General features: G+C 34.3%; 1 protein-coding gene across 4 annotated transcripts in view; it reads left to right on the forward strand.

Annotated features, from left to right (window-relative positions):
* The window catches only part of LOC118280643 (potassium voltage-gated channel protein Shal), a 96730-nt gene extending 74036 nt beyond the window's left edge, over positions 1-22694 (forward strand). Inside the window, exons 2-6 of one of the 4 annotated variants that reach the window (XM_050699482.1) lie at positions 6668-6830; positions 11867-12055; positions 12460-12612; positions 14059-14121; positions 17285-22694. In XM_050699482.1, coding sequence (XP_050555439.1) covers positions 6668-6830; positions 11867-12055; positions 12460-12612; positions 14059-14121; positions 17285-17383 — 667 coding nt within the window. In that variant the 3' untranslated portion in view covers positions 17384-22694. Of the gene's footprint in view, positions 1-6667; positions 6831-11866; positions 12056-12459; positions 12613-14058; positions 14122-15461; positions 15576-17284 lie in introns of all 4 variants that reach the window. The other 3 variants (XM_035600912.2, XM_035600915.2, XM_035600917.2) reach the window with 3 other exon arrangements.
* The last annotated feature ends 3568 nt before the right edge of the window (positions 22695-26262 follow it).

Consider the following 26262-nt stretch of genomic DNA (forward strand, 5'->3'; position numbering starts at 1 on the left):
CCTCTCGTCTCGCCCAAGGCGGGAGAACCGATTGGATGATTGTTCCCCCTTAAATAAAGCTGGTTACTCAACCTACTAAAACTCTGCCGTCACACAGCAAGGCAATTATTAGCTGCGAACAATCAAGTACGCCTGTACAATACTGTAACAATTATGAAACTTTATCGATTCGATTTTATGACATTGTCATAAAACACAATGGGATTATTGCTTTTGTTGTTGTTATGGTGCTGTTGTTATATTTCTGTGTTACTATGACGCCTGTTAGCTGTGGGGTGATGGCAGAACAGACTAATTAATTCACCACTCCTACTCTTCACGTGGGTCTAAGGCCCGTTTGGTTTTCACTAACCTATTCACAATGACACGTGATACTACTTAAAGGTTTACCTGCGCTGCGGAAAACCTTCACTGACAGACAGACTGACGGACAATTCAATTTGACGTTTCAAAAGTGCCTAATTTAGGATTAATTGAAATAAATGCTTTGACTTTGACTTTGACCTGTGGGTTACCAGGGCTCCGGCTCGAATAGCATGAGTAGGAACTGGGTGGTTTTTAGTCATTAAGAGTTTGACACTCCTTCTCGCCTCGCCCAAGGCGAGAAAAGTCATTAGATGATTTTACCCCCTTAAAAAAGGTATACCTGTGGAATGGGTTAGTGTAAGTACTCTTCCTCGCTAAGTAACTCTTAATTAAGAGATAGTTAAGAGGTGAAAACGGTTATTATACATTTGACAAAGACCTAGTAACGATGTTTAAATGAAAGTCGAAATTACCCGAGAAATGATAACAAAAACGTAATAATATTTTGGCCTGACCGCTTACAAAACAACACCGTATATTCCAACACACAAGGCCGAACCAGCCCTTGCCCAAAACAATTAAAAAACCAACTCTAACACACACAGAATACAGCTCAAAATCCACTACACCCACTCCACGTACGTCATTTGAAAATAATGTTCATCTTAGTTTATTTATCGAAGGAAGTATTTCCTCGTTTAAAAGAATTTTAATTGCTTGGAAGAGTGATTGCCATGTGGTGATGTTTATAGTGGGGATGGTGATGTGGTGATTACTGTCAGACTAGAGTGCCGATGTGACATGGCCGGCGTGTTGCGACAGAAGTGAAGGATTGAGTTGGATTTTGTTTTTGGTGGTGATTAATGTGGTTTGTGGTGGGACAGTGTAATGTAATATAGTATGTATGTAGATGTATATGTATTTTTTTTATTGGGACGATCTCGCCACTAATCTTCCATACCGCTGCAACGCCTGTAAACTAGGATCTACAGTAGATACAACCATGAAAACACCGGAACACTGAAGTCCGGCGCGACCCAGGGACATGAACAACTGTCTTGGATCCCGCAATGAAATAAATCAGAACAAAAAGATAGAGAAAAAGAAAAGAAAGATAGAAAGATGTATATGTATGTAAAATATCATGGTAGCCCGGAGTTCTGAGACGCCCGTTCCTCTTGCATGGTCGGGTTTTCCTTCCTAATGTTATTACTCCAGGACACACGAACCGATTTTCACGGTTTTGCATTCGTTGGGAAGGTCTCGGGCTCCATGAGGTTTATAGCAAAGAAAAATCAAGAATTGAAATTGAATTTTCTTGAATTTTCAAAAGAAAATCAGGAAAACAGGGAAAATCATTGTTGGCGAAACGGAGTTCGCCGGGTTTGCTATACACCCATATATTATAATTATTATAATATAATAACAGCGTGAACCACTAAAACTTCAAAGGGGAAAAAGATAAAAGAACTTATTCTTGTTGTGTTCGGTTATTGATCATTAATACTACATACGCAATACTTCTTAGAATGAGAAGACATTTTTTAGAGATATGTAATGATATTTTGCTTAATTTGTTAATATGGTTTTTGGCTTACTCGCGTAACTGTTTGACGAAGAACTTGACTAGTTTTAAGTCATGCTACAGACTGATATTCATGGGCAGCATTCCGCGATACGCGATTTACTATGTCTCATGTATGTACTGACTGACTTTCTTGACTTTCCCTTAAGTTTATTCCTAGATGTTGATATCTAGTCAGAATTATTTTTATTAAAATTGTATACTACGTGTTGCATTTAACAGAATACTGAAATCCTCTGCTAAGTGGTGGCAAACGTGTTAAAAATTATAAATATACTGAGGAATTGATTTCATTAAGTATTGGTTATCATTACATTTAGGTACATAAATACATACATAACTTCACGTCACTGTCTCCCATGGTACGCCAATTGCAAAGAATCTTACTTCTTTACCTTCATCAACAACAACATTTTATGATTTAGTTAAGTACCAGGCTTTTTGTCATTTATTTAAAAGAAAGAGAGAGAGAAAGAAAGATAGAATATCTTACTGCCAATTTCATTAGCAGATTTTAATCAAAAATTTTTGGAGCGACCTTCATTTCTGACAGAAACTCTAGAATAGAACTAATGTCAAAAATCAATCTTAATCTAAAGATAATCGATTAAGATCGGTAATTAAAATCGATAGTCAATCACTCGATTAATAATATCCATACGATAGTCGATCAAGTGATTACTTGATTAATAATATCCATACGGAACCCTTCACCAATTCATCAACGCTTTACTTCCCAAAAATAGTTTGACGAACAAAAACAATTCGTATATTATTCCAGCCTGCGATTGTTTACCTACGTAAAGCTTACTGTACACAACCCGATTAGTAGCACATTGCATGGCACAGGTAAATCAGCTGTTTTACTAGTGAGTCAGAATGAACGGTGGATCTTTATTCTGAGTTATGGGTTGATTATAATATTATAGTAAAGGTTTTCATTTTATAGTTCTGCTTTTGGTGTTGTTGGTGCTGTGAGTCACCTTCAACCTAAATGATGTTGATCTTGTGATGATATCTTCTAAAGGTTTGCCTGCCAATATTTGTAGTTGCCTGCTAATTTTTGCCTAGTGTGGGGCAACGTTTAAAAAACATTGCAGGTAGGGTATCATCGACCCGGAGCTGTGGACTGCCTAGCAGGTTACTGGGGCTCCAGCTCGAAAAGTAGGAGTAGAAACGGGGTGGTTTTTCACAACACTTTCACATACAAAATATCTTTTGTTTTTACGTACCTATAAAGTTTAAAAAATACCCAAAGACTACCATAGCCATTGCACATTAAATTAAAAGTCTATACTGAACCAAAACAAAAATAGCTCACGAAATATCGACACAAAACCTAGGGTTATTCACCGTCTAGGTACGAAATTAGTGTTTATAGGCCGGCTGGGGGTTTGCCCGTTTTAAATCTAGACCTGTTACCTGTCAAATGGACGTAGACTTCAGTAGAGAGGTGGTTGCTTGCTATGTGGAGTTGGGGACTGAAATAATTTCGTTGTTTATTCAGTCCTTTTTGGTTGGTTTGTTTTGTTGCTATGTGCTAGTTTGTGTCTCGTTAAGCTCGCTCGCAACGGATTTTAGTTTGTCTTCTATAGAAACTCATACAACTGCATCCACTGATCCGCATCGTATGGACCGCATCATCAGCAATGCCTAGTTGCGAGTCTGTGGACGCTTACCTTTAATCGTCTTTGTAATATGATTACTGAGTAAGGATATAGAGGTTAATTATTAATCTGTTAATTTTTTCTCATCATCATCATCGTATCAGCAATAAGACGTCAGCTGCAAAACATAAGCCTCCCCCAATGACTTCCAGATAGGCCGGTTGGAGTCCACCTGCACCCAGCGGCCCCCTGCCCCAGTAGAGCTGATGCCAGATCCAGAGCTGTGGACTAGGTACCTAGCTAGAGGCTTTACCGGGGCTCCGGTTCGAAAAGCAGGAGTAGAAACGGGAAGGTTTTTAGCCTTCTAACATTAAATCATGTCATAAAAACGCTCTGCTACAACGAGAAAGAAAGATAAACAAACAAACAACCTCACTTTAAAATCAAAATATAACAGACATCGTAATTTTTCGAATCTTTTATTTTCCTGTCATTTCAGTCTTCCCATATCAAAAAAACCATTCATAATTAAAACCATTGATGACATTTCTTTAAATAGAAACACGCCATTTTGGTGACGTCATTGTAACAAGCCTCAAATATAAAATGGTTGGGTAAAAGAAAAGAAATATTACAGCCGCAGCTTCAGTCCGTTATTAGGTTTCGCCTGACGTCTCTCGCTTCCTTTCAGCCGCCATATTGAATTTTACTTTTTTTTTAATCAGAGCGAAATTGTCAATGAAGTGATGCAACTTTTGTTGTTGAAGATTAAACGTTTTTAATTTGTTTCTGATGTTTACTAATACAAATATTATTTATTTTGTCAATGTAGGTATTTTACAATAGATGGTAGATTGTGTCTATACAGACGTACAATTTTTTTTATTAATAGTAGGTAGCTTTAGATAGCTTTTGACAAAATGTTGTTTTACGACTACAAATATTGTATCAACTTTTTCACTCGCTAATTTTAACATTATAAAATAACACTTGATGTAGATTTTTGTGAATCTTTATTAGCTGATATTTCAAAAACAGCTTATAATATTTATTTATTTTACATTTTTTGTACAACGCACAACATATAGCAAGTTCGATTTTCGCACAGAGCAACTCTTTGCGTGATCCATAAATTGTTGTTTCTGGGTGTTATGTGTATGTGAACTTGTATGTTTGTAAATGCACCCACGACACAGGAGAAAATCCTAGTGTGGGGCAACGCTTTTTTTTTTTAATCAAGGTAATATATCGTCGTAATTGACGAGAATCTGATGGTAAGCAATCGCCGCCGCCCATGGACGCTTGAAACACCAGAAACGTTACAAGTGCGTTGCCGGCCTTTTGGGGATAGGGGTTAGGAATTTGAGGGTTGTTGAGGAATCGGGGATTGGTAAGATTGGGAAGGGGGTAATTGGGCCTCCGGTAATCTCACTCACACAACGAAACACAAAGCAAGCGTTGTTTCACGTCAGTTTAAAAATAAAAATTGCATTTATAATTAAGTTTTATCGTTTCTTGTCACAATACTGAACAAAGGCAATTCTATTTCAGAAGACGAATATAACCTTCATACAACAGCGTGTCAAGAACTACTTTCTTTTTATAGCCCTTCAGTCACACGAGGGCTACTGAAGTGGCTCTCCGCTATCAGGCTATCGAGGAGGATGGCTTACTTGACATGATATATGTTATATATGTATATGTGTGTGAATGTGTGTAAGGAAGATGTTATGTTTGATGTTATGATGTTAAGGTTGTAGTTTTTGAGAAGGGGATGGAAATATTTTTTGGTATTGTGGTTTGAAATGGTTGTGTGATAACTTTTCTTTTTATTTTTTCTTAAGTTTTGCTTAAAACTACATATGTTTTTGTTACTCAGAGGCGTAATATGTAATGCAATTACACTATATCCTATTTTATTTATATATTACGTGGGACTTATAATACAAATGGTGAAAAGTAGGTGTACATTGTATAGCAGTATTACGTGTCGTAATGTGCACCTCTGCATACCTCTTCGAGGATAAAAAGACGTGACATTGTGTTTATTGTGTCTATTACTAGTTTGGGAGGCACAATTTTTAACTCCTTGCTACCACTGAGAAAATTCTTCGAAAAACCGAAAAATCCCCAGCAATACTTTGCCCGACCCGGGAATCGAACCCGAGACCCTCTGTTCGGCTGTCGCACTTGCGACCACTCTATCAACTACTAAGTTACTAAGCCTCTCAAAATAACAAATACCCCTTAATCTAAAAAGCATTATTGTTCCAATTAGACACACAGACAAACAAACAAACATTTTTAACGGAAACACACACTAATGAACTGTTACAGTTCACACAATAATAACACATATTCTCTAAAGATTACTAGAACATGCGCAAGCGCTTCATAATCGGTTACAAAGGATTTACGCTTGGATCTTTATAGTGAGACTGTAAAATAGTGTAACGATATGTTTTCAAATAAAACGTGTTGCTGTTTGTTTATAAATGAATTGTTATAGGTTTTATAGTTATATGTTATGACTGGTAATAAACGTGTTTTTTTTTTAATTCTCTGTTGCTGTGTGATGTTCGTGTTAGAAGTCGTAGGCAGTGTGTAAGCTGTTTATGATCAAATAAAAATGTAACGTTACGTCTTTTATCCCCGAAGGGGTAGGCAGAGGTGTATTTGCACATTACGGCACTTTATGCCATTGTACAATGTACACCCACTTTTTACAATGTATGTTATAACTCCCATGTTATGAAAAAAGCCCAGAAATACTTTGCCCGACCCGAGAATCGAACCCAAAACTCCTTGTTCGGCAATCGCACTTGCGACCACTCGAAGATCGAGGCAGTATGATCAAATAACTCGAAATAAAATGTTAATCCGCTTACCTAACCACTTTTCACTTTGACGTTAAGCAACTATTGTCATTTGTTTTCGTAAAGTAAACAAAACATATATTTAACATGTAGTCGAGTAAACTATCAGAGTATCCTCGACTGATTTCCAACCATTTTGGAACTCATAATCATATACCGTACTCGATTGTATTTATATATGTACAAAAGTATTGAAAAGCTTTGATTGGAACTTATATTTCATTGAAAGGAAAAAGAAGTTATTTTAAAGATTTTTAACAGTTTTCTAACCTTCTTCTCTCGTTCTTCCCCAGGTACGGAGACATGGTACCAGGCACGATAGCTGGTAAGATCGTGGGAGGAGTGTGCTCCCTCTCCGGAGTGCTGGTGATAGCCCTCCCTGTGCCTGTCATCGTGTCCAACTTCTCCAGAATCTACCACCAGAACCAGCGCGCTGACAAGAGAAAGGCTCAAAGGGTATGTGGATACTTTTTTAATATTTATGTTCTTATTTTGTGTTTGTTTTGAAGATCTCGTTGACTGCCTTGTTGGTCTAGTGGTCGCAAGTGCGACTGCCGAACAAGGGGTCTCGAGTTCCATTACTAGGTCGGGCAAAGTATTACTGGACATTTTTCGGCTTTTCGAAATAAATCTCAGTAGTAGCACTGAGTCTGGAATTGTGCCCGGGCAATAGGCTCACCCCCAATTACATGGGACTTACAGCATAAATTATAAAAAGTAGGTGTATATTGTACAGTGCCTTAATGTGCACCTCTGCCTACCCCTTCAGGGATAATAGGTGTAATGATATAATAATAATCATGTTTTGAAGAAGTTGTATTGTAACTGGATTCTCTTGTATGGCTGAACACAAATGGCAAGTTTCTTCTAGTGGCTATTATAGTAGTTCAGTAGCGGACTACACATTTAATAGAGTCTAGATAGGTAGTTCTGATCAGCATGAACATGTCAATCTTCAATCTTCATCTTGCCTGTTAAGCGTGGAGATTATTGCAAACTTTCTCATATAGAGGAGGCCCGATAGTCTAAGAGTAGACTGTCTCCGACTACGTTCGATTTAGGATGACAAGTTCTTCAGAGTACTTTATTAGACTCTAAGTGTGGGAGAGCCATGTTACGGCATGACTGGGCCGGCAACGCACTGGAAACGCTTGTGATGTTTTAAGTGTCCATGCACTGCGGCGATTGTTTACCGTCAGGATATCCGTCAGCTTGTTTACCGGCTTATACCATAAAAAACACCTATAAAAAGTGTTAATATAATATTACCTAATTAAGTATCTTTTCATGTAATAAACCCTAAGAAGTATCAGATTTTCAATCTTCTTTCTCCTAAAAGATATAAAATTCAACTTAAAAGACAGCTTTCTCCTAGAGTGTCGTGCGTTTACGAGCACAGACGTCTTTGCACGCAACCCTGTCGTGATTTCTATTTTCCTGTGTCGTGTGTCGTGGCGTGACACTCGATAACATCTTCTAAGGCTGTAAAATTTGATAGAATATGTTATTTGTAGGAAAGAGGGCAATTTTTGGTGTGGGGTGTTTTTTGTAAGTGTTTGGGTGTGTGTGTGTGTGTGAGTGTGTGTAGTTATTGGCAGTTGTTGGTTGATGGTGGAGTTGAAATTATTGTATTTTTTTTAACTATTATTATGTGGAATTCCACTTGGAAAATATTCTATTGAAATGGAATGATATTTATTTCAGTAAAGAATTTTCACTTAATTCATTAACATAATACATTATTATCATTATAAGTTTATTTAGTCTATGCATTTAAGTTCAAGTTATTTTTATTCTTAAATAAATATATTTTAAATTCGATTAATGCCTACTCTGTGTGAGAACAGGTCTTTGGTCAGCAGTGGCCATAGGTTGTTGATGATATTTTAAAGGAACTATAAAAATAAATATTTATTTAACTTAAAACAAACAATTTATATAGGTGGACTTAGTTTAATTATCTATGTAAATACTATCCATTGATACTCGTAGGTAAAAGTAGAGTTCGCCTTCAAGATTTCACTTCAAAAAAACATTTTTCACCAGTGTTAAGCGAATTGTCCTATACTACTCTACTTAAAGACCATTTTATGGCAGAAAAATGTCACCGGCCAATAACCGGCATTACAAAATAAGCCGTGCCATCGCCGTATCGGTACCGGAAAGTGAAAAAAACATCTTTTGCCAAATGAGGGAGCATTAATAAGAAACCCCACTTGTTGCTTTATTGGCATGACATGAATTTACTACAGTCTACAAGTACCAGTTATTGGAAGGACGAAGAAATACGCCTCGTCATGCTGTAGATTGAGATTGTTGACAAATTGTGTTTCTATACTGTTTTGAGGTGGACAGAGATGTCTGATGATTCATACATTTCCTTGGGTGTGTTAGAAAGCTTTAATTTTGATAATGATATTGTATAATGTATGACGCTACGTTAGTTTGAATTACAGTGAAGTATGATTACATAGGTAAAGTAAAATCTTCCGAATGTTATAAAACTCCTCGGTTACTGACTGACAGACAATGTATAGCCAAAATTATTAGATCTGGGAAACTAAAACTTGCCATATAATATGTTCCTTGGGGAGTGTGGGGGAGCACTAAGAGAGGACCTAAATTCCCACGGGAATGGAAAAACGGGAATCACAGTCGCTGGAGCAAGTAATTGATAATAGTCTAATTGGTAGTAGTCATAAATGAATAGTATTCTCCTATATGACCACTGCGTTTAGACTAAACTGAAATGGCTGAGATACAAATCATTATCCTCAGTACGAGTTTGTTTTACGTCGAACGAAAATGAAACGAGACTGCGTTCGGCGCGAATGAACTAACCAATCAGAGCTCCGAACGCGCTGTCGTTTCGATCTTGTTAAACGTAAATCAAATTCGTACTAAGCCCTCAGGTGCAAAATTAATAGCTAGTTTTACATGGGTTTTAAAGCACTTATTGTTAACAAACACATTAAAACTTCTTCCTTAATCCCGGAACCAAATTCGAGACCATCCTAGACCATCCACATTCGTGAATATAAATCAACAAAGTCTATGCAAAAAACAAAATAGCGTGACTCTTAACCAAAACTATTCAATTTTATGGCGTTCGACGCGTTTTGGGCGACATGTCAAATGTCAAGATATTTCTTCTATAGCGTGACAGTTTGACATGTATTGGGTATTATCACTCACTGTCACCGTGACTCGATTTTATTAACCGACTTCGAATGGTTCTTCAAATACATTTTTTTTATAAGGAAGATTGGTTTTTGTTTGCGATGCAGCAAATTAATAATGTCTTCATGTTTCTATATCAACTGGGCCGAAGAGAAGTGCAATGAGTTATTCGGCTCCGGTTCAAAGCAGGAGTTGTGTACCTGGGTGTCTTCAAGGCCCGAGTGAATAGGTTGCTTATGGACAGACGTGTTCAATCGTAGGCCGCATTATTACTTAACACTAAACGAGATAGCGGCCAAACGTCGACCCATCAAATATGTAAAAATTGGGGTGGTTTTTAGTTAGTAAGAGTCTGACACTCCCTCTCGCCTAATCCGGAGGAGGCATTATAATGTTTATTTCCCTCATAAAAAGGCTGTATTAGGCGAACTATTGAATTAATTAGGTTGTATGGCTTTATTCACGTTAATGTTCGACAAGATCATTCAACTTGGTTGCACGGTTGTCGCGGTGGTTGGGCAACTGGCTGCCGTGTAACGTGTAGCGGGTTTGATTCCCGCACGGAGCAACACTTTGTGTGATCCACAAATTGTTGTTTCGGGTCTGGTTGTCATGTGTATGTGAACTACTATGTTTGTAAACGCACCCACGATACAGGAGTAAATCTTAGTGTGGGCCAACATTTTTATAAAAAAAACCTAAACTAGTTTCAAGCCAAGCCCGATAAACCGAACCAGCAATTTCAATAAAGAATGAGGTACAAAGAAGATTGTATCTACAATCTAGCGGCGTCAAGTAAAATTTAACCTTGACGACAGAACCTAGTCGGCTGCTAACTACACAGTAAAACTTTAACAATGGAAATACCTACACTTTAACTGTTTGTAAGGTATTCACACATAGCCACACGCGACGGCGAAACCTAAACATATAACTCATACAATCTGTTCGTTTAAATACATGCTCGTTAATTGGCTTACGGTATATGTACCAACGTTGGACGTAGAGGTTTAATATGTTTCGTTAGTTATGTGATTTTTACACGGAATGGTAGTAATAACCTTCGATAAGGTCTATTTTTGAATGGCGCAGTGTTGATTGTTATCAATATGTGCCGGGTATATTGTTACTGTATGTTATTTTCGTAGGGTTTTTGTCTGAACTGTGTGATAGCAAATTAAAACGCATTTGTTACCATTGTTAGGGTGATCTTGATTAGAGATGTGCTACGTAGCTATTCTACGAAGATGTAATAGCTAAGCTGTGAAACTATGTGACCGTTTCCACTGATACTAAGTTATGTAGCTGTGCGAGTAAGATGCTATGAAAATGCGCCTCCGCAAAGTTGCTGTGCTGGGGAAGATGCGTAGATTATGCGATGTATCGATAGTACGGAAGCCATCTATAGCACGCGTCTTTTCATATAAAAACTAAGTGTTAAGCTATGTGTACCAATGAATATGATTGGTGGGAGCCAAACGCATACACAGCAACGTAGCATAGCACATCTCTGGTGAAATAGTCACGATAATAATTAACTTAGAGGAGATAGTAAACTCCTTTTTTCGCTTGGAGTTTCCTGCTTTCTCGGTTAAATCTTTAAAACAGAACAAACGCAACAATACCAATATTTTGCTGTAAAATAGGAATTCTATATACATTTTTTATTATTCTGCTTCTATAACTCCATTATTTTTGTACTGCAGCCTCCAGCAGCGACTGATGCCCTAATATTCGCGTCCAGTCTTCAGAACTACATAGTTCAGGTTATCAGTAGGCTAGGCTAGGGTATACAATAAACCTATCGCTCAGTAAGTGCTTGGTGTAAGGGCTAGCTTCAATTAGTTGTGTATGTTCATGTCAAGTCCTATTGTATATTGGCATTTAAAGAGTAAATGTGAATGTTGCATTGGACTTATTACAAGATTCTTTTACTTTTATCAGAGTGTAGGAAAATCCATTCAATTCTACAGTAATTTCAAGTAAAGAGGAATTGAATTAAATTACTTTACATTGTAGTTATGTTCATTTAATTTTTATGAATGTTGCTATGATTCATTTGGAAAATCACTAGAAAATGAAATATAACAATAGAAAATGAAAATGAAAGATTTGAACGTAGGTATAAATAAGATCATTGATCATTGTAGTAGGTACTTAGTTTCATACGGTTTTTAGAAGAAAATTATAAAAATATATTTACTGGTCCAACAAAAGTTCTCCACAAAATTCAACACCCCATTTTCAAACATCAAAAAACAAGCTAACCTTTCACACACAATTTACTAACTCCGCAAACTCTCTAATTACAGAAAGCCCGTCTCGCGCGAATCCGCATCGCCAAAGCCTCATCAGGGGCCGCATTCGTGTCAAAGAAGAAGGCAGCAGAGGCTCGTCTCGCTGCGCAGGAGTCGGGCGTAGAGCTAGATGACGCTGGAAGAGACGAAGACATTTTCGAGTTGCAACACCACCACCTCCTGCGCTGCCTTGAGCGCACTACGGTGGGTGAAGTTAGGCCACTTCCATAACTAATGCTTTAATTCCGTGGCATGTTTGGAGTTTCATGTCATGTCGATGTGGTGTTGTGTCAGTAGATCTAGACTCTTTTTACTGTTTGTATGTTTGTTTGTTCGTTTAGTAAAAGCGTGATTACTATGGATTTTGAGTATATTATTATGGTTATTTTTTTTTTTTGGAAGTTTGTGTGTTGTGTCGTATCTAGTTTCGAAGGCGTTCTATATCTACATAAGTTTATAAATATTTATTCACGCAAAATTTTTTAATACATACATAGATGATGAAAATGAAAAGTCTGGTTTTTTTTCCGAAATCAGATTTTTGATGAGAATTGGAAACTTATTTGTTTTTCCGGATATAGGGCCCTAACACATAACCCTACCTACAGGATCGAGAGTTTGTGGAGATGGAGAATCCATTCAACGGGGCGGCTAAGCGCGCAGGCTCGCCCTCGCCGCTTGCGTCGCCTGCGCACTCTGGACGTGCGCCCGCGCTGCTCGCGTGCTGCGCGCGGTGCGGTTGTTGCCCCCAAAAATACCAGGTACCTGTTATCTAGTTGGTTTGTCTGTTTGTGTGTAGATTTAGATGAGTTCAACATAAATTACCTACATGTTACTTTATTCTCATTAAAAAATAATTATTAGTAATCAATGGAAAAATACATGATAGAAGTAGGATTTGAATCGAAGACCTCCGTTTTTGGTTCAAGTCCCACTGTTATAATATTTTATTTATATTATTATAACGTTAAGAAAAATAACATGTTAGGTACATTTTATAATTGAACTCATCTTTGTAGTACTGTTTGGTCCTACAGATAGGACAAATGTGGGAATGACTAGAGTTAGATTGTGAGCTGATTAGATTTAGACTAAACTTCAGTCTGACTGTGATATAGGACTAGATACTGTGTAAAATTATAATTTTATAACTTAATATAACAGGTATTATTATTGTGATATTAAGAAGAAAACAATGTATATACAAGATTTTATAAATAATTGAGAATTTTATACAAGATAAAATTTAAAAACTTAATATAACAGAAAGATAAAGTTTCATGTTCAATACAATGTTTTTAAATAATTTTAATAAAAATACTATTTTCAGTAAAGCATGGGTATGAATCTAGCTTGTTTCACAGACCATTACTAAAATAATGTGTTTTTAGTTAATTACTTCTCTTTTTCTGACTATTTTTAAGTGTTTTATTTTCTATCTTCTCTTTTAAATAAGCTTTATTCTACAGCATGATAAAAAATCTTTTAAGTAATGTATAGAATCTGCCTATTAAGAAAATAATAGGTATTATGGTATGTTGTTAATTTAATAAATAAATATTTATTTATTTTAGTAACGTGGAAAAATAACGATGTAAAATATTAGAAAATTCTATCTCTTTTTCTTTAAATCGCACGTGCGTTTTAATTTCGTAAGATTCATTAATGTTTTTTTATTTATTTTGGACAATTAGTTTTAAAAAATAACTCATTCTACTTTTTACTACACTATCGTTAACAAAATATAATTTTTAATAATTCTATTTACACATAACTAAAATAAAATAAACAGCATGAAATATTTTTTATGTCAAATTTTATTACGCACATTTTTAATTTAAACTAAAAATCACGGTTTACTCACGTACATTAATGGAGAAAAGCTCTACTAGCCTGCAGTGTCATCGCCGTGTCTGCGCACGCTGCTCATGATGAAGAGTCCCTCTGTGACTCGAAACTAGTAGAACTTTTCTCCATTAAACCCGTGGTATAGGAACGCAGATCTACGCGAGACACAATGTGTTTTCTATTGTGTCTCTTAAACCGACAAACAAGAGGTTAATGTACGTGAGTAAACCGTGATTTTTAGTTATTTTAGTTTACGTCTCACAATAGTTATTACAAAAATTATAAAATGACATTTTGTAATGTTTATTTGTAATTAAGATAGATTAAATTGGGATGATGATGATGATTGTTGGTAACAGAAGCGTCATCGCTCAGTGCGGTGCATCAGTCCGATAGGGCAGTTCGCGCCCAATAGACGAGAGGTACTTATTGTGCTACTGGGCTATGAGCACCTGGTCTTTGTTGGTCCTATTTCTTAGCTGGGTTGAATTTGTTTTTAAAAATACTTTTAAAAAAGTTGCGGTAAACATAATGAAAGTCATCGGTGTTAGCGAAGAATTTGCCTTCAACAGTTTTCTATTGGCAGTCAAATAAATTAAAAATTTTTTTTTTAAACCCTCTTGTTTAACGTCGCTGTATCTGCACACGCTGCTCATGATGAAGAGTCTCTTTGTGACTTGAAACTAGGAGGTTGAACTTGAAATTAATCGTGGAAAGCTTTCCACGATTAATTTTCTTGAGTAAATGTGTTAGTAAAAGTGATTTTCAGTTAATTTTGTATGTCTCACAATAGTTATTATAAAAACTTCTAATTTAAAAATGTTAACAAAGCATAAGTTTTTTAAATTTGTTTTAGTTTAAAGGTAAATAAATTAAATTAAATAGAAGATAAAAAGAAAACAATGATAAATATTCAACATAAGTATCTTTTTAACGACATTTTCAACCCAGACTTAGAATTACATTATTTCTTTAGTCCTTCAAGATAAATGGAGCTCTAAGGGAATAAGTTTAAGGGTCATTGTGCTGTGGCTTAAATCGCAAAGTGTGGCTAGATCGATGTGACAAAGAGCTAAAAAGCTAGATGTGGTCTGCCAGTCGCTTGGCAGAGAATTACTTCTAAATCACTTAATCATTTAGCTTTGCCTTTTCTATTTAAATTATATCTACGTACAAGGTCTTATGTATGATATTTATTATTATGTATAAGCTAGTTTATTTATTATAAGGGTATTATAAGTAAAGAGGTTTTTTGTTATATTGTAATAACAGGTCAGTAAATTCAATTCAATTTAATTAAGGTGATAAAATTGGTAAGTATTATTTATTTAAGGAAGTCATAATATATTTTATATGTAAGCTGGATATTTTATGTGTTCGCTAGATATTTAAAAGGTTTTCGATATGGATATTAATGAAAGTACTTAAAGTGATATGTATTTTATTTTTCTTTTATTTTTGCTAGTCTACGTCCATTAAAAATATACATGTATTGTTTTTGCCACTCCCAACTTTATACACTTCTACATTTTTTTTTAATTTTGAAACTAAAATTACACAACACTATAATATTATTTCTTGAAAGCAAAACTAAAATTTTACAAATGTTAATTAATTTTAACTCATTTTACAAATCTCTACACTTATTTATCAAAATAAAATTTTTGAAACTAAAAATTAATTTTCAAAATTAAATTTTAGTTTAAATGACTGCTGTTTTTTATTTTGTGTCGAAGGCTCAGTATCGAATTGGCTCTAACAGGTCCTGCTATTAGATTCGAGTAGGAAGGGAAGAAAGGGCGGCAGGCGGTATACTTCGACCTCACGACCCTCCGACACGTCAGTGTCCGCTGCGCCCAGCGAAGACCCCTTACCAGTACGTGTGTGCAGCGTTAACATACAGCGACCATAAGCTATTTAAAACACATTTAAAATAAACTCCAATAACAAAAAAATATATTTTACATTTTCAAATTATAAATTACATTTAAATGAAAAGAAATACAAAACTAAAAAATGAAATTTTAGTTTTAAACTAAAACTTTGAAAGTCTAAAATATAACGTCATAATTTATTTTGTAATTGAATTTTAATATTTTTTTCTAAGAAGTCGCTGTGTGGTAACGTTAGCAGTTATAAAAAAGAAAATCAATAAGAGGCTTTAAATGTCTGCAGGGTGTTGGCTGCCAAACTGTTGCTTTATAAATATGGTCCTATTGTTTCTTGTTCAATGTTGTATCATTGTATGGGCTTATGCTATGGTGCCGTGTTGTCAATTATTTTTATATAAAAATATATGTATCTATAAAATATCTTTGTGTCCCTGTATTTTGTGAAGACATCGCTTTATTCTTCCATTCTCCGCAAGGATAAGGCGATACCAAGTAGATCCAAGTGTTGTAAATGTATGTTTAAAAGGATGTCGTCTTATTGTTTGTTGTCCATGTTGAACAGAATATTCTGTACGATCAAATGCCAACACACTGCACACATTTCGATTGGAAAGTTATTTTAATTGGCAATTCAATGAGATAAGTATTTTAAAAGCCAAAATTTTGTTGCTAATCAGCCCCTCAAATCGACCTCACAAAAAACTTGGTTAACCTGCGAAAAACTTTAGGTTAAATGAAAATTTTTAATTGAGTCTTCAAATAAAGATTCAGATATGAAACGCCATCTATCGACATCCATGGTAAATTAAAACTCACTACGTAACATTGTAGTAACATAACAAATCATAAACATTTACATAAAATATCCTGAGGATACGTTATAGAAAAAACAAAATACCTACTTATTATAATAAGTTTTAAACTTTAAATTGTTTTTAATTTTAAAATTAATTTTTAATTTTTAGTTTGTGTGTTTTTTTATTTTTAGTTTTATCTTCTGGTTTCATTTTTATCTTCTTCCATTGTCATTTTCTATAACAACCTCAGAAAAATCAATACATTTTACATTACACATTGGGTCTACATTAAAAAACTATAACTTTCTTGTAAATTGGCATGAAATAGCACACATTTACTCACTACACATCAATGCTAGCAAACTGTCACACTTTTTTATTATTTCTAAACAATATCTCGATGTTTTTAATTATATTTATTTCTCGTATATGTGTTTTTAGTTCCGCAGATTTTCGGGACTTGCTTGTTACTGTTGTGAAGCTTATATTTGTGAAAGTAGATAGATTAGGTAGGCGTATATTTACCTATGTATAAATATTGAAAGTAAAATGTGTTTATATTGTGTAGTATTTTAGTAATCTGTCTGTAATGTGTTTTAATTTTGTATTGTATTTTATGTTGTAAAGTAGGTATTGTATTGTATTGTAAGGTATACGTATATGTGTATGGTATATGTTGTTTAGTTTTGCTCGTCCTGGAAATATTGGGTAAGATTTTAAGTGTTGAAGTAAATACATATTCAATACAGAGAGAATTTATAATTCTGAACAATTTAAATAACAGAAATGTGCTATTTTTGTCTAGGTACAAGTGTTCACTGTAAATGCTAAGCAATGATTGTTGTTGAAACATTTGAAGGTATTCACAATTCAAATACGTTATCTTCTGGTTACAGCAAGCGTGTGGCAAATACATTCCTGCCGGGAGTACTGTGCAAGGAAACCAGACCGGTGTTGCGATGGATGGGACTTACTTAGTGGAGGCGTCCTTCTAGGGCCCGTCCACCACTCACATGGAGACCTATGTATAGCACATGCAAGTGAAACTATCACGGACATGAAAGCCTAGTTGAACACTAGCAAACAACGACGCGACGTCGTAACAACAATTATTAGAATTATGAATCTGTGTAACTTAATGTTCTAAGTCTAACACGATACTGCCTAACATTAATAAAAAAAATATCAGATTTGTATTTTGCAAGATATTCGAGTGCGAGTATGGACACAGAGTTATACACTGTGATTTTCAAAATGGAATAGTCCATTTCTTGTTCCATTCCATTTTTAAAAGACTTTCTGTAGTGCCATTCCATGTTTCGATTATCGGAATGCGCTCTGGAATGGAGTAAACGTTTGGAAATGGAATGCATTTCTGGATTGTGACATGAAAGAGATGGAAGATATTGTGGTCTTTGTCTCTGGACATAAAGTTCTTTCACGTCCTCTCCGTGTAGTTTCTTTTATCCGTATTAGTAATAAAACAGTATTAATTAAGATTTTAAATGTTAATGGTGAACGGATAGAGTCTCGCTTCTTATAACAACGAGGTATTATTATGTGAATATGGTATCGTCTTTAGTCTAGTATCTTGTGAGAGGCGTTATTAGAAAAGACAGCTAGTTTCAAATTTCAATATAGTCAATAGTTATTCGAGTCATATCAATATTAGGCAGTTAAATAGACGTACCGGTATGTTATATGTAAACTGTTCATAGTTAAAGTCATTTTTGGGGGTCCTAAGTTGAAATTAGAGTGTAAAAGTGCAATAGAGTAACGTCTAGTCATGGTTGAATTAAAAAGTATGACAGCAAGGCAACGTTTTTCTTAAATAACATTTTAATGAATACTCTCGGTCATCATAGATGCTGTTTCTAGTCAAAATCAATGTGATCAAATTTTAACGTGACTTTTATGTAATTTTAACTAATTTTAGTTTTGAAACAACGGTGTAACATCGAATGATATTAATTTTAATTTATATTTTAACGTAAAAAATACAATATTTTAGTTTAATTTTAACTGTATTAATTACAAAATCATATTTTATTTTTAGTATCTTACTAATCCATCTAATAAATCCTACTATTAAATAATAATTAAGAATATATAAAAAATAAAATAATACACTAATTTTATTTTACTTTATATAAAAATCAGGACCTTCTAATGACTTTGACCGTGGACGAACTCTCGAGGTCCCAAAAATATTTTAAAAAATTTTAAACTTTTTTTTTATTTATTCACTAGAACTACTAGTGCCTTCGATATTTGTTATTTCCATAAAATCGTTGCTCTGTGTTAGTGAAGCGTAAATGTTAGTGTTATAATCGGATTATGACGTCATTATCGACGTAGTGATGTGTAATTTGTAAAGGACATCAACGTCACGCGATGACGTGACGTAGTGAGAAAACAGAAGTGTTTGACGGTTAATTACGGCGTCTAAACTAACTGTTGGTATTTATGTCGTTAAAATGCTGTATTTTGTCGCAAAATAAACATGCAGTGATTGAAAAAAGATATTTAAGTATTTCAAGAATGATTTTTTAGTTTGTATTCGTATGTATCGACTGATAGTTTCTTTGACTTTTTTCGACTTTTGCCACTTTATTCAATCACTGCTGTTTTACCGATGTGTGACGAATTCTCTCCGCGCAGAATATGACGATGTTACCGAGTGTCATCAGTAGAGTGACCCCCTATCATAGATCAGTCTTATGATTGCATTAGTATGAAAAATGTTACGATATAGATAGAGAATTTATGTGGTTACATTAGAAATTTATTTAATTATATGTTAATAAATAGCAGTAAGACGAATAGTGTTTAAGTAAAAATTTATTGCATTGAATGCATGATTTTAAAATTGTAGATAATGTATTTTTTTCACCATGCTTTCTTTCCAAATGTGTCTTTTAAATTTATCGATTAAAAAAGTAAATTGAATATCGTGACGTTTCACGTCACTACGCGTTGAGAGACGCTTCGATTTTTAAATTTAAAATTTTTATTAATCAGTATACTATGTATTGTAAATTATTTCTTACAAAAATTAAATTTTAATAAAATTTTACTTCAATTTACTGAAGTATTAAATCGCTTGCCAGATTTATGGTCTAATACTTAAATGGAAGATGAACTTCCGATTTCTTTAAAGTAATTCCTATGTAGTCTACTTAAAATTATTAGTAGACATAAGCGTTATTTAAAATATTCTTATACGACTATGGGTTCTAAAGTGGTGCCTCCAAATTGAGTGGACCATTGAATCCTTAAAGAAAATTCTCGAAACACGTGAAGAAAGCATGGTTTTTAAACAAAATCTTTTTGTTTTTAGTTTTATAATATTTATCGTAGTATTTATGAAACCGAATTCGATGTTAAAAAAAAAGTTTCTTCCAAAATATTGCCACAATTTCTACTAAAGTGTATTGAGAAAATGTGTAATATTCAATAATAATAAAAAAATTTGGTAATATCGTAAGTATGTTTAGAAGTCGAGTAATTTAAAACGTTTTAAAATATATTTCTTTTCCTTTCGGTAAAAATGGGAAACTGATAATAAGTCGAGGTGAATAGGAAAAGGTGATTGCATTGTAAGATATTTGTTTAATAACTAAATAATAAAAAATACCCCAAAACACCCACAGGAAAACGGGATGAATAAAATTCGAAGGATGAATAGAATACAGAAGATGGGTGAATAAATATTAGGAAAATATTCTGACATCTATTCACCCCATTCCTGTATCTATTCCCTCTTTACATTCTATTTACCCTGTTTCGATCTCCATTATACTGTATAATCTTATTTTTATGCAGATTTGGTACATACTAATTTTGATTAAAAATATCTAACCTAGAGTCTAAATTTTATTCTTGTTTAGCTCATTTTTAGCTCCAGGCCACATTTTAAATCAAAATTAGTGTTTTAATAATTGAATAAATACAAATATCTTGCAATGCATGCCAAAATAAATCGTGTTTGCTTAGTTTATGGTCCAGAACCCTGTGATTCTATGGCTGTATTACAATTTTAATTGTTTCAGTTTCATTTGTTCGTCAAATTATATTGTTATGTTGAAGTGATAATGATTTTAAATTAAACTAAAAAGCTAAATAAATTACATATTTAGCTAATTTATTGTGTTTTATTACTGTATTAAACCTTGATTAAAATTAATTGAAATTTGATTTTTGCGACTCAAACGTATTACAGAGATCATACAAATATTTAGTTTTGGGAGTTTTAGAAAAATATAAAAAATACGATTCTGTATTAAGCATGATGAATTAAAGCAAGAAGATGTAATATAAAAAAAATAGTATGCATAATCTGTACCCTTAGTATGATTTTGTTTCACGTTTAAAGTAATCTAAATGACAGCGGGTTCGGTGCTCTAATTAGCCGGCTCGAATAAACCAACCAATCAAAACGTCGAACGCTCTCTTGTTTCGATTACTTTTAACGTAAACTAAACTCATACTAAGGGTATTGCATTGCATTGTTCAATCTGGGTAGTAAAAATACCTACTCCCGTTACTTTCAACATAGCATAGAGACATAGTATGTCTATCTGTCATAATGTCACTTCAACATAAAAATAAAGACTAAACGAACATTTTTAATTGTTTAAAATCAATAATTTAAAATTTTCTCAAGAGTTTACGTTTTGTTATTTTTAAATTGTCTATCAAAATGTTTCTGTAAATACTCATTTTTTGTTTTTAAAGATTTTATTGTCACTCTGTTAAATATTGTTATTATAGAAGTGTTACTGTGATGCCGTAATTCTCTAAAATTTATGAAATAAATATTTCAATTAAAAGTTTTAAACTATACACTGAATTTTAAAAAGATTTTTTAAATGATTTTAAAGAGAGCACTTACAATATTTTAATTAAAAATACATTTTTATTTTAATAGAGTTTTTGGTATAAAGCCTGACAGTAACACTTTTAAAAATGCTAAATAATTAATTTTGAACATAATTCACGATATTTTACTGTGTGTTTTCAAGACTGTGTTGTTTAAGTAATTAATATCTATTTAAAGCGATGGCCATGCTCGGATATTTTAAACTGACTATTAAAAACACAAGACAAATTTAAAATACTCAACATTTTAAATAAAAATAATTATTAATGTTTTTGGTATCTTAAGCCGATATTTTTAGAACTTTTAGTAAAACACCAATGTCCTTTGTCAGAAAAAAAGTTTAAAATTTATATTTTAAACTAAAAAATCGTTATGTAAAATGGCAGTCGAAAATTAAATTTTAGTTTTTTCATAGTTCTCACATAAATCCGAGCACGAACCATCAAGTCGTTGTGAGTTAAAAGAAAAAAAAGAAAGAAAGAAAGAATGTGTCGTTGGACCAAAATGGGGAACTTCGTGTGTTTAGAAATCTAGAATAAAGTACGATCTTAAGAATTATTTACAGGAGATAGGATGGTCTAAATACTTAAATCTATAGTTGAAGAAAATTAAAAATCAATCCAATCTATGAAAAACTAGCTTCTGCCATTGGCTTCACCCGCGTTCCCGTGGAATAAAAAGTATCCTATCACCCAAGTCAGCTCATACTCTGTCTGTATACCAAATTTCATCAAAATCCGTTCAGTAGTTTCAGCGTGATTGACGGACAAATATTCAAACATCCAATCAATCTGAGTGATACTTCGGCTTCATGTCTTAAAAAACTGTTTCATCCTGTGAGTTAGGTTTTCGGAGCCCCACTCCCCCTTAAAGGCAGGCAATGCGCTTGTGACTTGCTGTGTTGTGGGTGTCCATGGGCGGTGCCGATTGCTTACCATCAAGAGATTCGTTTGCTCGTTTGAAGCCATATGTACTTAATGAATAACAGGTAATCTAATACATATATAAAATTCTCGTGTCACAGTTTTCGTTGCCATACTCCTCCAAAACGGCTTGACCGATTTTGATGAAATTTTTTGTGCTTATCCGGTATCTATGAGAATCGGCCAACATTTATTTTTCATCCCCCTAAATGTTAGGGGTAGTACAACCCTAATTTTTTTAAATTATTTATATGGCAAAACAACGTTTGCCAAGTCAGCTAGTATAATATGAAATTGTTTTATATTCAATTTCTTGGCCATAATATCTCCTGTATGATAATATCTAAGTGAGCGAGTGGTTGATTTGTTTTTATAATTATTTGTACCTACGTATGACTATCGATTGTCGACTTAAACAATGTTTTATGGCTCTCGGTTCAGAACCCTTAGCTTAATTCTTTGTTATTTTGAGAAAAAAAATAAACATAATTGTATATAACAGTGGTTTTGTTTTATTTTCAAAATATAGTTTCACCCACAAAGACAAGCGATGTTCTAATTTTTCTACCTGCTGAAAGGCTTGAGCCAAGGAAAATGTCTCGGATTTTGACTTTATCTTTAAGTACAATTGATTGGATTCTATTTTCCAGAACAGAAATGAAATAAACTTAACAATAACTTTCTTAACTATAATGCACCAGAAGTAATTGGCTTATACACTGCTCAATTATATTGCTGAAAGCGCCATCTAGTAGTTTGTCCTTGAACTACAATAACTCGTTATGAGTTGCGCGTTGCATCGAGTATAATTTTGGGTAAAGCGCCATCTATCTTCATAAGTTTGAACTACTAAAGGCATAGTTAACATATTGTAACTTTTCATTAGTTTGATAGATGGCAGTACTAACAACACAATAACATTGTGCCTGGTTTTTCTCCAGAAGACTGGATATAAATATATTAGGTATTATCCATACAGACCCCTTTTTTCTCAAGAACTATTAAATATATATAATTTATAAGGCAAACGCAAAGGGCAAATATATTATTAACAGCTCGTGACAGTTCACTACCGGACTCTGAGTTTTCTCTCTAAAAAGGATTCGTAGTCATAATGCTACGCGAGTTGGAGATCGCAGTTTAAAACTTTCATGAGTGTCGGAGGTTAGTCAGCACTACTGTTCGGTCTCTGTCAAATTTTACACCCACGGTAAGAACTATAGGGATCGCAAAAGTACCATACTACTCAACCCATCAAATAAATTGTAAACCTACTTATCTACGTTGTTCCTATTATATACAAAGTACACAATACATAGTATAAACTCCAATTATATATTCAAAGTCCAGTTGTATAGAAAAAAGTTCATTAAAAGGAATGCATCCTGCAAGAAAGTATGCGTTACAAAACAGTAAATAAATTAACTATAAGTTCCGACAAGAAAATTGGTCAAAGACTAAGTTTGATCGGAAAAAAGATAGACATTGTTAGTAGGCATTAAAGGCTCCGAACGGCGACCAAGGGTAGCTCGCCGCCCGACCAGAACCAGAGAACTCAAAGAGCCAGACCCCCACAGGGGCTGATGCCCGATCTGGAGCTGCGGACCATGTAATAGGTCACTGAGGCTCCGGTTCTAAGCAGGAGTAGAAGCGGGGTGGTTTTTAGACAGTAAGAGTCTGACATTCTCTGTCGCCTCGTCCAGGGCGAGAGAAGTCATTGGATGATTTTCATTGCTCGAAAAAAGACATTAAAGCTTTCTGCGCGCTAAGTTCAAGTTGATATTTGATTTTAGCAATCTTTTTATGGTGGCGGCAAATAGGCAGTCATAGACCACCTGATGGTAAACAATAGTGCTGCTTATAGACATTGCTAGTTACAGATACGTTGCTAGCTTTCTTAGGATTAGAGGATTTCGGGGCATCTTAAGTGCTCTGCAGGAGGAATACTCGACCACACACAATGCAACAACAGATAAAAAATAATATTACTACTAAACATAGCCTGTGTCACACCAAAAATTCTAAATCAGCAGGTTGGAAACGATCTGCATTTTACATCTCTATGAAAAAATAGGCAGAAATCTAACCTAACTTCTACTCATTCAATGAACAATCGATTCTGCAAAATTAAATTACATTATCTTTGCAACTCGGAACCGGCAGGAAAGAGTATGCAGCGCGGGCGCATACTAATAGTCTGCTTTGATGCCCCAATGCGCTCCCGATGATATATAGCTTGTTTATCGATAAAGATGGGGTTAATAACATCGATTTATATTGTTTTCTACACTAATAATAGTTTTAAATAGTGTATTTGCTAGGAGTACGGAAATCTTAATGAGTCACTGGATCTAATTTATTTACTGGTTAAAACTAAATGAAACATTTCAGTACAGTTGAGTCTATTACAAAATTTAGTATCGATTAGTATCGATTATGTAAAGTCTATGGTTTCTTTTTCTAGACTTATTGCTTACTTAGTTACTAGAGCCAACTCTAAACAAGTAGGTAAAAGTGCTTCTTTTCCTGTTTAAAAAACCTTAATTAAATAGAGTACATTTCTAAATTATGTCTTCTTTCTGTAAAACCTAATAACACACACAAAGACTGAAGTGTGACTTCATGAGTGAGGTTACCGGAGGCCCAATTACCTCCCTTCCCAATCTTCCCCGATTCCCAAACAACCCTTAAATTCCTAATCCCAAAAGGCCGGTAACGCACTTGTAACGCCTCTGGTATTTCAAATGTCCATAGGCGGCGGCGATTGCTTACCATCAGGTGATCCGTCTGCTCGCATACCACAAAAAAAAAACAACTGAAATCAAAACCACCACACTTAAAACTCATCCTGCAATCAGTCAACACCTAAATTAATTATTATCTCTTTCCTTTACATCTGAAATCCTGCATCTTGCTATAATAATATGATAGCATCACAATGTACCAACGTATCACAATTTAAGCAACGCGAGATGTGATCAGTCTGTTGCTTAACCTAACAAAGTAAACATTTTGTAATGAGGCCCCCACAGTTTTAAAAAGCAGTTTTATTATATATTCTTACTATATATTTAAGTGTAACGGTTGTGTGTATAGGTAGGTCTGTTTGTTGGTTTAATGTTAGGTACTTACCTACTAAGTAGTGCTACATAATAAAAAAAATATAATAAGATTTTTTTTCAAGAAAATGCCTGTGGACCCTGATTGGTTGGTTCATTGGAGCTGGCCAGTCAGTACCCTTAGTACAAGTTTACGCTTTACGTTTAGCGCTGTGATTGTTTAGTTCATTTGGGCCAGCTAATCAGAGCGCCGATTGCGGTCTCGTTTTGATCTCGTTTATCGTAAAACAATAAACTCGCACTAAGCTCTCTGTAAGCTGTTTTATAGCTGAGCTAAAGCGTCTTCTTATGCAGAAAAGTAGACTCTTTTCTGGTCATCATGTTTTAATTCAAATTATTTCTTTACTTTATTTATAATAAAGTAGTTGAGAATATCATCGTCATTATCATCATCAGCGTCATACTGTGCCACTGTAAGTTTAAAGATCCTCACACGAGAAGGAACTAGTCATCATTGACGCTTGTTGAAGGCGAATTGGTGGTTTTAAAGTCGTAATTCGAAATTAAAAGACCTGGTTTCCTCAATGTCTTTCATCAGAGTATGTTAATAGTGTCTAAATTAACTTGGATATACAACGTGTAACAAAAAGGGGGTATACATATCAATTGCACGGCTTCTAGATAACATAACAAACGATACGGGAAGGGTTTTTGAAACTCATGTTTTCATGGTACCAAGTTATGAATTTTACAAATCGCACCGCCGCGGTATTCAAAATTAGGTAGACAGGTACTAGGCGATGAGATTGACAGAAGAAATGTTCCATAGTATTCGCGAGTGATCCCTGTATTGTTGTTACATGTTTGTATGATTAGAAATCAAGAACCTTGCGATACCAAGTATTTGGTATAATTTTTTTTCAATCGTATTTTAAGCTGAAACTTCGTGTAGAGACTCTATTCAACCTGTATTCATCAGCCCTTCTTGATGTATATGGGTATTTTATTAC

Source organism: Spodoptera frugiperda, chromosome 16 (genome assembly GCF_023101765.2).
Source record: "Spodoptera frugiperda isolate SF20-4 chromosome 16, AGI-APGP_CSIRO_Sfru_2.0, whole genome shotgun sequence".
Classification (NCBI taxonomy): Eukaryota; Metazoa; Arthropoda; class Insecta; order Lepidoptera; family Noctuidae; genus Spodoptera; species Spodoptera frugiperda.